Source organism: Phodopus roborovskii, unplaced genomic scaffold (genome assembly GCF_943737965.1).
Source record: "Phodopus roborovskii unplaced genomic scaffold, PHOROB, whole genome shotgun sequence".
Lineage (NCBI taxonomy): Eukaryota > Metazoa > Chordata > Mammalia > Rodentia > Cricetidae > Phodopus > Phodopus roborovskii.
The window spans coordinates 73,499,085-73,513,912 of NW_026126418.1; the positions used below are offsets into that span (position 1 = coordinate 73,499,085).

Below are 14,828 nucleotides of genomic sequence, written 5' to 3' on the forward strand. Positions count from 1 at the left end.
ATGCAAAGCGGGGTGGGGAACCGTGCCCATACGTCCATCTTGGACTGGTCCAAGACTACAACTCCCGGAGTGCCACTCTCGATTTACAAGCCGGAAAGTACTGAATTAAGAACCGGATGTGTCCTGTTGCTCCTGCGAAACGCTGGGGACATGGTGAGCCTGCAGTGCGGTACCTCTGTGATTTGGGGGATATCAAGGGTCAGGCTCGGAGTTTCCTTTGGAGTTGGGGGTTGAGATTTCCGAACCCGGATTGCGTACCCGACCGCTTTGTGGACAGGTGACACGGGACTCTTCGCGGTCCCCTAAACCTGAGAGCCACAGTCAGCCCCCGACTACAGCTGTTGAATGAATGAGAAGCTTCAAGTGTGAACTGGCTGCGCAGACCCTGCATTAGTGCACTCCCACGTAGAGTCGTCTCACCAGCTGAGCCTTCCTTTTTCTACAGGCCACCGGGACAGACCAAGTAGTGGGATTTGGCCTCGTCGCTGTTAGCCTGATCATCTTCACCTACTACACCACTTGGGTGATTCTTTTGGTAGGTGTCCTCCCCCACCCCCACCCAAGCTCACCTTTATCCTGCCCTGGATCTCTTAACAAGCTGACTCCTAACACGAGTTAAGCAGCATTCACATGCCAGGCACTGTGCTGGATGCTTGGCCTGCCCTAATTTCACGAAATCTCCACTGTGGTTGCTGATGGTGCCTGCATTGTACAGATGAGGCTGAGATCCGGGAAGAAGGGTACAGCCTCTCAACTGCTGCACTGTAAGGTTAGCCAGCTCCTCCTGGGTGTAGCAATCGCCAGTAGATTTTATTAACACCTTGAGGCTTTTTTTTTTTTTAATGTGGGAAATTCTGTTAGTTATTGCTTAAAAGTGCATTGTGTTTGAAAGGGGGAATCTTGCAGTACTTGATATCTTTTAGAGAAAAAAGTTAGGAGGACTGGAGAGATAGCTCATTGGTTAAGAGCAATGGCTGCTCCTCTAGAGGATTGGGGTTCAATTCCCAGCACCCACATGGCTACATCCAGGAGATCCAGGGCTTGGATGAGGTACATCTGCACGTATGTATAATCAAAAAATAAAATAATTTAAAAAGACCTAGAATTTCTGCATTCAGAAAACAGAGGAAGGTGGGTCTCTGTGAGCCCATCGTGGTCTACATAGCAAGTTCCAGAGCTATGTCATGAGACCCTGCCTCAGAAAACAAAAGGAATGGTTTCCAGTACTCAGGCTAAGGCAGTAGTTCAAAGCTACCTGACTGAGATAGTCAAAATACATACACCTAGAAGAGCGAAGGTTGGGAACCTCATAAATTGTTTGCTAGGCTTGGGATGCTATCAAGGCAGGTCCTCAGGGCCCAGTGGGCTCAGCCCATTGGACAGAGTAGGTGGGATGGCTCTCATTGGACTGGATAAGATGAGTAGTGCTCACCAGAGCTCTTGGCCTTGGTGCCAGCCCTTCATTGACAGCCAGCATGTCATCCACAAGTACTTCCTGCCTCGTGCCTATGCTGTCCTCATTCCACTGGCCACGGGCCTCCTGTTGCTCCTATTTGTGGGTAAGTCTCCATTCTCCAAAAGTCCCTTGATTGTGGGGGCAGGGTGTCTGGAAGGCCAGCCACTCTCATCTTGGCACTTGGCGTTCATAGAAGCTCCTTGTCCCCAACTCTCCCTGGGGTTTTCCTCTTCCTCCTTAAAGGCTACAAGCAGAAACCCCTCTCTCTGCTTGTGCCAGTACTTCAGGTTCTTGGGGCAGTAAGGGAACGTCTCCCTTTTCCTGTCCCAGCTTCATCTTCACTCTCCGCACCTCAGCCACCTACCCTCTTGTCATCACAGCATTATAAGCGCTAGCGCAGGAGTGACACTGAGCTCGTGCTAGAAGAGTGGTTCGGGTGCTGGATGATGGGATGGGTGCTGGCAGGTGGGAGGGCAGATATGTGAGTGCATGGGTGGGCAGATCATTCCCCATGAAATCTGAAGCACTCAGCAAAGCATGCATCCACTCGGTGATGAGTGGCCGTGCAGCTTAAGGAGTGACCTTGAAGGTGCCTGCATGGAGTGTGTTTGGGAGCCCTGGCTGTCCAGCCTTCACTCTGGTCCTCCCAGCCCTTTTGCTCTGTGTATTCCAGGGTTGTTTATCACCTACGTGATGCTGAAGAGCCGAAGGGTGACCAAGAAGGCTCAGTGAGGGTCCAGCAGGGATGAGGATACCAGCCTTCTCCATATCTCCTCCAGGAAAGGGACCAAGGGTCACACCCTGCTAGACAGTCAGCCCGGCTGTGCTGCAGCCCTCTTTGGGAGCTGGGGCTGCTTACAGCCCAACTGATGACAAACTGGAGCCCTCTCCTCTCTTATTCGTCCTTCCAGAAGCCAAGAGGAAGGTGGATCGCGAAACCTCTCCCTCACCGCTACGGGCTCAGGGTCTGAACATTGCTGGTCCTGTCCGCCTCAGGCAGTCAAGCTCCCTGCCACTCCCACAGGGTTCTGCTCTCTTGCCTGTTTTCCTCCTGCCATGTGCTGATAGGTGCATCAGGCTCCATGGTTGTGTGCAGCCAACCTGTCTCTTCACATGGCAGCTCTTCTGAGTCTGACACTGTTCAGACTCCATGAGGACCTCTGGACCCAGAAAAACCCTAGGGGAAGACTGACAAACCACAGATCCCAATTGACCTGTTTGGAAAAACTTACAAATAAATGTTGATCATGTTGGTGTTGTCTCTGCCACCCTTGCTTCAGGAAGACTGTCTGGAGGAGGTTCAGATTTGCCTAGTTGTGCAATGAGGGTACCACAGGTCCTACCTCTGTGCTGTCCCTATGCTAGACACAGGGTAAAGCAGGAACTGGAACACTTATGGTCCTGATTGGGTAAAAGTCACAGTTGGGGAGTCAACGGAAGCATAGTACTTTTTTTTTTTTTTTTTTTTTTGGTTTTTTCAGACAGGGTTTCTCTGTATTGCTTTGGAGCCTGTCCTGGAACTAGTTCTGTAGACCACGCTGGCTTTGGAATCACAGAGATCTGACTGCCTCTGCCTCCCGAGTGCTGGGACTAAAGGTGTGGGCCACCAATGCCCAGCTGCCTAGCACACCTTTTAAGGTCTTATGTAGCCCAGGCTGGCACTAAACTATGTGTCTGAGGATGACCTTATACTTCTGTTCTTTTCTGTCTCCATTTCCCGAGGGCTGGGAATCCAAGGTTGGAACACCAAACCTGGGACTTGAACCTAAGGCTTCATGCTTACTAGGCAATCATCCTTCCTACTAAGACACATCCCTAGCTTCTCGTTTAGTTCTTAAGGGGACCCTGGGGTACTTCTCTAGAAGCTTAAGCTTGTGTCCCTCACCCTGACTCTCTTCCCCCATCTCTCATCTACACAACTGTACTGTCCTTTGTTCATACCCTCTGCAGCCCCTTTTGGATACAAAGCTACCATCTCTTCCTAAAACAAGAGTGAGGGTCTCTGCATTGCACTTTCCCTACCACTCTGGCTTCTGCTTGCTTCTCAAAAATACATATTGGGTTGGAGAGATGTGTTAGCAGCTATTCCAGAGGACCAGAGTTCAGCCCTAGCACCCACATTAAGTGATTTCAGCCAACTGCAATTCCAGCTCCAGAGCTCTTAGCACTTCTAGATGCCACACGCACACACACAATTTTGAAGAGGAATAAACATTTTTAAGCCAGCATATCTAAACATCTTTCTCTTCACTTCTAGCTCCCCTCTGGGTTGTGCCTCCCCCATCCCAAGGCCCTTCATGACAGGGACTGTCTCTAATTCCTACAGCCACTGTGGTCTCTTACTTGTAGGGAATTCGTCAAGTCCCTCTGCACCCCCTAATCCCACCATTCCAATCCACACCTGCCTCTTAAGCACCAGTTCATGCTGGGCACTGAGGCAGGAACTGAGGTCCTGCCCTGGCGGCACTCCCATTTTAGGAGGTTTGATGTAATAAACCAATACATGAGCAAGACAATCTCTGCTCATGTCAAGGGTGTTGAGAATAAAGGTCATGTGATCCAGAGTGAGGGGCAACTGCATAGAGTCCTGCAAAGTGGCAAGAAGGATCAAGGCAAGTAAAAGTCCAGTCAGAACTTTACTAGGGAGCCCAGGGAGGGGGAATACCTAGAGTTGGAAGCTTGCAGCTGAGGCTCAGGGCAGGCAGGTGTTTGGAGTCAAGTCTAGAGTAGGGCAGCCTGGGCCATGTGAGGAGTTTGAATTCTGTTCCACTGCCAAGGAAAGTCACTGGAAATACAAGGGTGACATCATCCTGTCTATACCTTTAAAAGATCAGGCTAGCAGCTGTGTCTCTCCAGCTAGCTCACTATGAAATCTCTGGAGTCTGGCACCGCTCTGCCCCCCTCCCCGTGGGTGCTTCAAATCACACCGAAGAGTGCCTACTTCTATAAGACCTGGTGGTAGTCACTTCTTTCTATGCTTTTAGTTTCTTCACCTGAGAGACAGTCAATGGGAATTTCATGTCTACAAAGACCCAAGAAACACGATTTAGGCTGCCTGCCTCCAGGGCCAGCACCAGAACCTCTCGTTTTCAGTTCAGAAGGAAATTGAGAAGAAAGTTCTTTCTCCAGCACCCCAACCAATGCTCTGCGGTCCCGTCCGACCAGGACAAGGGTCCGGAGGATGCTGCTGCAGCGGAGGTGGGGCCCGCAGGGAAACGCCAGCGCCCCCCTTGCAGATTGGGAGTAACCGTGACCAGGGAGTCTAATATCTGGTACCCTGGCCAACGCTCATCGGCCCCACCCGGCCAGGACCAGGGTCCCGAGGATGCTGCAGCCGCGGAGGTGGGACCTGCATGCAAAGGCCAGCGCCCCCCTCGCGGATTGGGCACAAGCACGACAGGAGCCTCGCGATTGGCCTGTCGCAATGCAGAGGTGGGGCCTGATTCCTGCATTGGGGCCTCGGGGACACAGCTAAAGCCAGAGAAGCTGCAGCTGGGGGCGATGGCTGCTCCAAGCCCTGGGTCCCGAGAGGTAAGTGCCAAGTTGGAGCAGGGACAGAAGGGTAAGTGAACAGGTTCCGCCTTCCTTTGACCAGAGGCGTGGACACGCCCCCCATCTCAGAAGGGTGGGACTTCGCTCTGGAAAGGCCAGGACACGCCCCACCTGGGCGCAGGTATAAAGGGGGTGGTGATCAGGTGGGTGTCTCCCCCAGCTCTCCCAGGTCTTCCTCAGTTTCCTCATCAGGAAAATGGGGATGATAAGCCCTTCCATACGGCTGTTAAGAGCTCAAGCACTCAGCTTTGAGCACATGATGGTGTGACTTTCGCATCCATTTGACCCTTCCTGGCACAGAAGAACACAGCACAGAGTAGAGAATAGGAGCCACTGAATCTCCTAGCATCCTAGTACCTGCTGGCTAGGCTTCCTTTGAAGGCAGCTCAGATGCAACAGAAGCAGATAACATGTAACAGACCTTACATGTTGCAGAGGAAAAAATAAGGCCCCGGGACTGACCTAAGGTCAGGTAGCCTCTGAGAGCCAGTCAGACTCAACTGGACTTGACTATAGGAGGCATGGTCTGGAGTGGATCAGGATGGGAAATGAATGGGTTCAATATACGTAATGTAAAAGACACACAGCATAAATTTAAAAAGTGAAAAAAGAAAGAAGGTATGCTCTGAGTACACCCTATTTGGATACCATGTGCCCAGTGCTATGTGGCCCCTCAATGCCTGGAGAATGGCTATAGCATTATTCCTGTTTTATGACCAAGGAAAATGAAGCAGAGAAAGACAAAGGGAAGATTCCCAATTACTGGAAGTGGCATTTGAACCTGTGCAACTTTCCTTTGGAGACACCGCCATGTGCTCTTTGTTTCCTGTGCATCTTCCCATCAGATCCTGGCCTCTTCCCTGGAGGCTGGAAACAGGGCAGTTGCCTCAGGGAATCCCCGTGGCCTCTTGTGGCGCCTTCGAGACAAGCAGAATCGAGTGGGCCTGTTTGAGATCAGTCCAGGGCATGAACTGCATAGGATGACACGGATGATGCAGGAAGGACTGTGGGCTGCCACCCAGGTCTCCATGGATAACCCACCCAAGGTGAATGGCCAGTCCATCCCATGCACCAAACTCCAAGAGGGAGGGAGACCCAGCTATCTGTCTCACTAATACTGTGACTCTGGGCGTCAGAGAGACCTACCAAAAAGAGGGAGGCAGGAACTGTGTCAAGAAGCAGAAATTCTGAGGTGGGAAGCTAGAAAGCCTAGGAGGTATGAGGGACTCCCTGCTTCAAGTGGTGGGTGTGTGCTTGAGGTGGGCCTCTCTTTTTCTAGGTCTCAGTACCCCCATCTGTATAATGGGTTACTACCCCCTGGTTGCTGAGGCCCCTGGGCCCTGTCAGCTTGTATAGTTAAGAGGGGATCCCATCCCCACCCAGCCTAACCTAGCCCATCCTCCCTGGAGCCTGTCAGGCTGGGGCCCACGCTGGCTCAGCAGAAAGGGTCACCTAACTGCCAGCTCAGCAACCCAGTAGGCGGGTCAGCCTGTATGTTGTCTGTGTGTACACACATGTGCACAGTCTAAGCACCATATCTGGAGGAAATTCCCTACACCACAGCCTGACCTCATCACCTGCAAAACATCTGCTATGGTTCCTTGGGTCTGAGTACAGCCTGAAGATACCGTTGGCAGCCGGGCTGATGGTCCAGTCTCATCCACACACTTCTGGGCTCCAAACACTTGAACCCTCTCACCCTGTCCCCTGCCTGCCAGTGCTGAGGACCTTGTTGCTCCAATCCATCTCCCTTCAGATTTCTTCTCAGCGATCACCTTCCCCAGTCAGCCTTCTCCAGTCTGGCTCTCCCAGGCTACCCCTGGCAGATCACTTGGCTTCAGAGACCTTTCCTTTTGCTGGGATGAGTGTTTGAAAGCATGTAGTGGGCTTGAATTCACACCCTGGTCCTGAAGACTCAGAGGTGGGTGATAACATATACCCATGGGGCCCTGCCTCAGGTCACACCCATACTTCCTCCAGCCCTGGATGCCCAACTCAGCCTAACAAGACTGTTTGCTAAAGTAATGGACAAGGCCATGTGTTGTATTACCAATCTCTGGGTAGGCGATGGTAGACCCTGAGTTTCTGTGAACACCTCTACCCACCCCTGCAGGGACCTCCCACCCAGAAGGATTTCTCAGAAGTCATGACCCAGGTTCACGAAGAGGTAAGGAGTCCAGAAGGAATTGTCTGCCTCTGCTCTCTCCTCATCTGTGAGTGGGAGTGATGCTTGTTCACCGGGACCTTGCTGGGTCCTGCCTCTTCCAAACCAGGGGCAGCTGCATACATCTGGACCTGCATGGATGGACTCCCTTGGGGCTGCTTTCTCCCCTACAGGGCTTCGAGCTGGGCACCCTGGCTGGCCCAGCTTTTGCACGCCTGAGAAGATACCTAGGCTTGACTGAAGAAGACTATCAGGCTACTCTGGGCCCCGGTGGCCCCTACCTTCAATTTCGCAGCACCTCCAAGAGCAAAGCCAGCTTCTTCCTGTCGTGAGCTTGCAGCAGGGGTGGGGTTGGGTGGGGGCTCGGTTCCAGGCTGATGGGATGGCCATGGGCAGTGAGGGTCAGGACCTGATGAAGGTGTAATGAAGTGAGGGAGAGTGTCCAGACACATCCATTCTCGGGCAAAACTAGGGGCAAGAGACCGAATAACTCCCGCTAAGGCTGGACAGTGAGTGACTGCTCTTTCTCACCCGCAGCCATGACCAGCGCTTCTTCCTGAAGACCCAGAGGCGCCAGGAAGTGCAGGTGCTGCTCGCCCACCTACCCCGCTACGTGCAGCACCTGCTGCGGCACCCACACACGCTGCTGGCTCGGTTGCTGGGTACGAGGCTTGGGCCCGGGGAGGGGAGGGAGGGGTCTGTGGACGGGGCAGATCCTGGGACCGGGCCCAAAGTGACTAATTTGGGCTTGTAGAGTCTCTAGCTTGCGTTTCGGGGTGGGATAGCACTGATTCTGAAGGGACACAAATTCAGAAGGGAGTCTGGGGGGACGGGGGGCACGGGACTGAAATGACAGGCTCACGTATGAGGTGGGTCTTGAGAAAGATGCGCTGCCTGGAGTAGGGAACTCGGGTCACATGGATCCATGATTGTGGAGTTAGAGACCTTCACCTGGTGCCTTCTCCACTTTCAGGAGTGCACAGTCTGCGAGTGGCTCACGGGAAAAAGGTGGGTGTGGCAGAGGCGAGGTGGCTCAGCAGTGGGGGCTGTTGGAAAGTGAGGTCCGTGCTTCCCTCACGCCCCACTCCTGTCCCCAGAGGTACTTCATCATCATGCAGAGCGTCTTCTACCCTGTCAGCCGCATCTCTGAGAGGTGAGTGCATCTGGAACAAATACAGGGTTCCAGTTCCACAGGGAAAGTGCAATCTGAGGCCCAGATACTTAGCAGAATAGGCGCAGGAAGAACTGATCCTCCCAAGATCCCGCAGGTGGGAGACACTTCTCTTAAAAACGCGTTGAGTTGTTTCCATTCTTGAGGGGCTGCTCCTGTGATGTACAGTGTTTTGTACATGCTAGACTCACCACTGAGCTACATCTCTCCAGGTCTTTTTTGTTTGTTTAATTTTAGTTTGAAACAGTCCAGGTTCGTCTCCACCTTTTCATCCTCTCGCCTTATGTCCCCAGTACTGGAATTACAGCCCACACACTGTACTAGCCACCTTCGTTTTATAGTTGGGAAGCTGGGGAAGTCTAATAGGATCAAGAGCAGGACAGGAAAGATGGTTCAGTCACTAAAGCCACCTGCAGGCAAGCCTGAGGACCCACGTTCAAGCCCCAGGACCCACATGGTGGAAAGCACTAACCAATTCTTTCAAGTCATGTACAGGCACCATGCACTCACACATGTGCATAGAAATAAATAAATGGCCTGGCGGCGGTGGTGGCACACACCTTTAATTCCAGCACTTGGGAGGCAGAGGCAGGCAGATCTGTGTAAATTCAAGGCCAGCCTGGTCTACAAAGCAAGTTCCAGAACAGCCAGGCCTGTTACACAGAGAAACCCTGTCTCAAAATAAATAAAATATAAAAAAGAAATAAATGTAGTTAAAATTGGAGAGCTGGTGGGATCCTCTCCTGGAAGATAAAGTACTGAGAAACAGGCAAGGTAGGGCTTACACCTAGGTTGGACTTGCAAAGGCCTAAGTTCAATCCTTGTTCTGTTCTTTGCTGTGACACAGTCTAGGAGGTACTAAGGCCTGGAGGTGTCAGAAGGTATCACCCATGGTGATTTAGCCCACACAGAAACAGTCACATCTGGGAAGCTCTTTCGTCCATTGATTTCTGTGTATACCCACCTCTCAGGTATGACATCAAGGCCTGTGAGCTGAGCCGCTGGGTGGAGCCAGTCCCAGAGGGCAGCCCCCTTCTCCTGGTGCTGAAGGACCTCAACTTTGAGGGCAAGACCATTCGCCTGGGTGAGACACATGGTGGCCACTGGCTCCTTTTCCTCTAGTCAGGGTGAGGTTTGGAATGGGGGTTCCTAGTACTGCCCTGTCGCAGCCCAGGATTCAAACCCGTGTTCCAGACTTACACAACTGGGGTACAAGGCAAATCATAGGATGGGGATGGCCACGACAGCAAGTAGAGGTACAGCTTACACCTGATGAGGACTCAGGTGAGGTCTGGTGCTCTCACAGGGCCCCAGCGGAACTGGTTCCTCCGCCAGATGGAGCTGGACACTGCCTTCCTGCGGGACCTGAACATGCTGGACTACAGCCTCCTGGTGGCCTTTCAGCTTCTCCATGAGGATGAAAAGGACCGCTACAGCATTTTCCGCACCTTCAGGTGAGCATTGCCTCCAGACACGACGACAAGCATAAGTGTACCACTGTCCCCGCTCTGGTAGCGAGACATGGGCTTGAAGGCTGGGAAGCACTGTGTGTGTGTGTGTGTGTGTGTGAGTGTGTGTGTGTGTGTGAGTGTGTGTGTGAGTGTGTGTGTGTGTGTGAGTGTGTGTGTGTGAGTGTGTGTGTGAGTGTGTGTGTGTGAGTGTGTGTGTGTGAGTGTGTGTGTGTGAGTGTGTGTGTGTGAGTGTGTGTGTGAGAGTGTGTGTGTGTGAGTGTGTGTGTGAGTGTGTGTGAGAGGGTGTGTGTGTGTGAGTGTGTGTGTGAGTGTGTGTGTGTGAGTGTGTGTGTGAGTGTGTGTGAGTGTGTGTGTGTGTGTGTGTGTGTGTGTGTGTGTGTGTGTGAGTGTGTGTGTGTGAGTGTGTGTGTGAGTGAGTGTGTGTGTGTGTGAGTGTGTGAGTGAGTGTGTGTGTGTGAGTGTGTGTGTGAGTGTGTGTGTGTGTGTGTGTGTGTGTGTGTGTGTGTGTGTGTGTGTGTGTGTGTGTGAGATGTAGCATGGCTGCTGGGGACACAACTAGAGGAATCCAGCTGGACAAGGCCTTTTAATGATGTTTTGAGTAGTCTGCCTATTTTCTGACAGGACAAATGGGGCTACCAGAGGTTTCTGAGCAGGGACAATACCCATCCAGTTTTGTGCCCTCTTACCCAGTCATTCCATCTCTAGATCCCTGAAGTCATCATCACTGGCATCATCGTGTCCTGTGTAGAAGTAACTGTCACTCCATCCATGTTGACTGTGACCCTCACTGAGACCATGAACTGTGTCTCATTTTACTGATGTGACAGTCAAGCTCAGAGCAGGTGGGAAGTCAAAGGGCTTCTATTCTGATAGCAGAGTTCCCAAGGCTCACCCCTATGGTTGAACAGAAAGGCCATTTAAGAGGCCAAGCCTGCTAGATATGGCCTTAAAGCACACCTTCAATCCCAGCACTCTGGAGGCAGGTGGAGCTCTGAGTTCAAGGTCAGCCAGGACTACAGAGAGAGACCCTGTCTTAAATAACACCAAGGGAAGTAAAAGGAGAGGATACTGTCAGCTCTCTGCAACTTCTATGCCTGCCCCATCTATGATGAGGCCTCTAGGATGGAGGAAATTTGAGTAGGATTCAGAGTGATGACTCCCCACACAGTCACAGCCTGACCACCAGCCATGTCTGGATCAGAGGGTGAAGGGACATGCATGAAGCTTTGTTACTCCGGCTTAGCCCTTACCCACTGCTAATGTGTCAGGCTGAGCACTGCCAAGTCCCAGTTTGCATAGGATAGTCATGTTGAAATATTTCGCAATAGGCCCTTCATCGCCACCCCACCCCACCCCAGGTTAATCCTGCCCAGGCTCTTCTGCCACCCATTTTGATTGGTCGGTACTGTGGTGGGCCTTGCTCTCATTGGCTATCTTTTCTCCAAAAACCTGCCCTCAACATAGGAATAAAGCCCTATAGCAGTGGTTCTCAAGCTGTGGGTCTTAAACCTGTTTGGGCTGCATACCAGATATTTACATTATGATTCGCAACAGTAACAAAATTACAGTTACAAAGTAGCAATGAAAATAATTTTATAATTGGGGGTCACCACAACATAAGATCTGTATTAAAGGGTCACAGCTTTAGGAAGATGGAGAACCATTGCCTTGTTGCATCCCCTGCAGGATAAGGCAGAGAAATTGAACCCGCTCCTAAGAATATGTTTAAGGGAACTCACAGGTCTACAAACTATTCGAAGTTCTTCAGCTCTATGAGCCTAAGGCTTCTAGGATTAGACCACAAACAGAGGGTTAGGAGACACAAGACAAGGACCAGTTTGTATGACCTAAATGACTGAGATTGGCCCTCCCCAACAGAAATGTAATTCTGTTTATAGCTCTGTGTCCCATTCACAGGCACTGGCCCCAGTGGCTGCTGAGTCTTTGAAATATAGAATTAATTTTTTTTCCCCTGGTAGCCTCATTTATAAAGGCAGGAGGATCTCTGAGTTCAAGACCAGCCTGATCTACAGGGTGAATGCCAGGACAGCCAGGACTGTTTAAAAAACAAACAAACAAAAAGGCTGGAGATGTAGCTCAGTTGTTAAAGAGTAAGCCTACTACACCAAGGCCTGGAGTGGTGGCACACACCTTTGATCTCAGCAACCAGGAGACAGGAAACAGGCAGATCTCTGTGAGTTCAAGGCCAGCCTGGTTTACAGAGAAAGTTCTAGCATAGCCAGGGCCATTGCACAGATGAACCCTGTCTTGAAAAAAAGGGAGAGGAACCCAGACATTTTAAGAGTATATTGAAGGGGCTAGAGAGATGCCTCAGTGGTTAAGAGCACTGGCTGCTCTTCCAGAGGACCTGGGTTCAATTCCCAGCACCCATGTGGCAGCTCACAACTGTAACTTCAGTTCCAGAGGACCTGATGCCCATGGCAAAACACTAATGCACATAAAATAAGATAAAATTTTTAAAATTTCTTAAAAATAATATTGAATTACTATATTTGATTATGCCATGTGTGGTGGTGCAAGCCTTTAATCACAGCACTTGGAGGCCAGAATTTTAGTGCATTCCAGGAAAGAGAAACCTTTTCTCAAAAAATTTTTTAAAAATTCTTTTTATTATTTTATTTCATCAACCAAAAAGACCATTTGCATTATTTTAATACTGCCTTTTTAAAAGATTTTATTTTAGCCAGGCTGTGTGGCGCACTCAGGAGGGAGAGGCAGGCGGATCTCTGTGAGTTCGAGACCAGCCTGGTCTACAAGAGCTAGTTCCAGGACAGCCTCCAAAGTCACAGACAAACCCTGCCTCAAAAAACCAAAACCAAAACAAAACAAAAAAAGATTTTAATTTAAAATTACATGTGTGTGAACGTGAATGTACTGCCTGTGGAGGCCAGAAATGGCGTTGGATCCCCTGGAGTTATAGGAGTTATAGGAGGAGCAGGAGTTATAGGCTGTTCTGAGGTGTTCTTGGTACATGTTGGGAACTGAACTCTGGTCCTTTACAAGAGCAGCAAAATTGAACCATCTCTTCAGCCTATCAGTACTGACTCTGAAGGTCAGTTTATATTAGAGCCGGATATTTCCCAGGACTCTGGTTATATTTCAAGGGCTCGGCTACCACTTGTGGCCAATCAATGCTTAACTGTCAACTACGCTATTTCCTCAGCCCCCTAGTGGAGCTCACTGGCTAGGAGGGGACAGCTTTATCCTATTCCCACACCTAGGTCCGTACATGGTGCACCAAACTCGGGGGGGCCGGAGGGCCAGAACCGCCGGCTGCTGCCCGATGTTCCCAACGCCCTCCATATATTGGACGGGCCAGACCAACGTTATTTTCTGGGCTTGGTGGATCTGACCACTGTCTATGGCTTTCGCAAACGGCTGGAGCAGCTGTGGAAGATGATGCGCTATCCAGGCCAGTCCTTCTCCACCGTCAGCCCGGCTCGCTACGCGCGTCGCCTCTGTCAGTGGGTGGAGACGCACACCGAGTGACTCCCACCTGTCTGCATCCTCCTCCTCTAGACAATGGGCATGTGCCCACCCGCAATAATTTTCCAGCGGTACCCAGGGAGTAGCATGCAGTTCCTCCTGTTAGCCACAGGACGGCAGCATTCCCTAACTAATGCTGTAACTACTCAGCTCCATTCGGTGATGGTGCTGTGCCCTGTTTAAAGCAAGGATTCCCCCCCCCCCACACACACACACCATTGGATCATTTACTATTAAAAATGTTGGTATTCTCTTTTTACAGACTGCGAAATGGAAGCTCACGGGGTGAAGGGGGTGAGAGAAACTATTTAGCAATAAATGCTGGAACCAGCCTGTGCCTTGCCTTGTGCCTGGGAACTTGGCCACCAGTCTTGGCCACCCAGCTCCTATAGCCCTAGCCTTATACTCTGGTGAATGGGGAGAGTGGAATCTCTACCCGCTTGTCCCAATGGGACAACTAGCCCAGGGGTTTTACGATGCAGGTTAGGAGCAAGACCAGCCCTGGACACTAGGCCTCCCAATTCCTAGCTCTGATTAAGGCTCTCTAGGAGGCAAGCAGATAAAGGTGAGGCAGAGGCAGGGCCTCCTGGAATTGTGGGGGGAGGGATCCTCAAAGGTCACTGTTGATTTTGAATGACAGGAAGCCTCAGTGGCCAGTCCAAGGATTTTGGACTAGCCTATAGAACCCTTAAGCACCTCTTTTCCTTCCTCTGGGAAACCAGCATGGCCTGTGACCCCAATCTGATCCAATTTTGCTCAATGGCCTTTTATTCCAAGGTGTTTTAGAGCCTGGCTATTTTCAGGGCATGGTGCTAACCCCCTGTCCCTCCTTAGTCTAATGTGTAAATAGAAAGGACACAAACAACCCTCAGGAACACACTGGACACTGCCTGGGCAGCTGTCCTAAACCGGTACTCTCCTGGGATACACAGATTTAGGGAGAACCCTGGGGTCAAAGTCCTGAAGAAGTGAACCATTACCAAATCACCTCACAGGTGGTACCAGGAGGAAAGGAGCCTTAACTTCTGAGACCAGAAGGGTCACACATATCCCTGTTGGGTCCCAGGCCAAGGACACAGTGAAGGGCCTGGAACTTGGAAGAAAAGAAACATCTGTAATGGATGATTGTCATAGAGTCCATGAGAGCCCAGAATAAAGGGAGGTCAGGTATTTATTGGAGAATCACTCAAATGACAATTAAGGTAGAGAAGTACTGGAAGCTGTGATCTGATCTGCCACCACCATCCAAGACACAGTGAAGGTGCTTCTGTGCCCTTATCCGTTCACATGGAAGACCACGTCTTAATGGGTCAGTACCCCAAAGGCTATTGGCTGAATGAGTTCCCACAATTCCCCTTTTATCTAAATAAGAGGATTCTAAACCTAACACAAAACTATATACAATAAAAGCAAATATCAGGTATTGTCCAGGAGGAAAAAAAAAAAGGTTAAAAAAACACATACTTAGAACATCATCAAGCAAAAAACACACAGTAAATGCTCAGG

General features: G+C 50.8%; 2 protein-coding genes across 2 annotated transcripts; both read left to right on the top strand.

The window, feature by feature from the left end:
- Positions 1-81: 81 nt before the first annotated feature.
- On the top strand, positions 82-2,724 carry Dpm2 (dolichyl-phosphate mannosyltransferase subunit 2, regulatory). The gene is made up of 4 exons (XM_051185198.1): positions 82-153; positions 446-535; positions 1,457-1,559; positions 2,130-2,724. The coding sequence occupies exons 1-4, from the start codon at positions 151-153 to the stop codon at positions 2,186-2,188; spliced, it is 255 nt and encodes an 84-aa protein (XP_051041155.1). The 5' UTR covers positions 82-150; the 3' UTR covers positions 2,189-2,724.
- Positions 2,725-4,736: 2,012 nt separating this feature from the next.
- On the top strand, positions 4,737-13,517 carry Pip5kl1 (phosphatidylinositol-4-phosphate 5-kinase like 1). The gene is made up of 10 exons (XM_051185199.1): positions 4,737-4,987; positions 5,854-6,054; positions 7,122-7,175; positions 7,346-7,500; positions 7,710-7,834; positions 8,146-8,180; positions 8,270-8,325; positions 9,315-9,427; positions 9,650-9,797; positions 13,058-13,517. The coding sequence occupies exons 1-10, from the start codon at positions 4,958-4,960 to the stop codon at positions 13,323-13,325; spliced, it is 1,185 nt and encodes a 394-aa protein (XP_051041156.1). The 5' UTR covers positions 4,737-4,957; the 3' UTR covers positions 13,326-13,517.
- Positions 13,518-14,828: the final 1,311 nt, after the last annotated feature.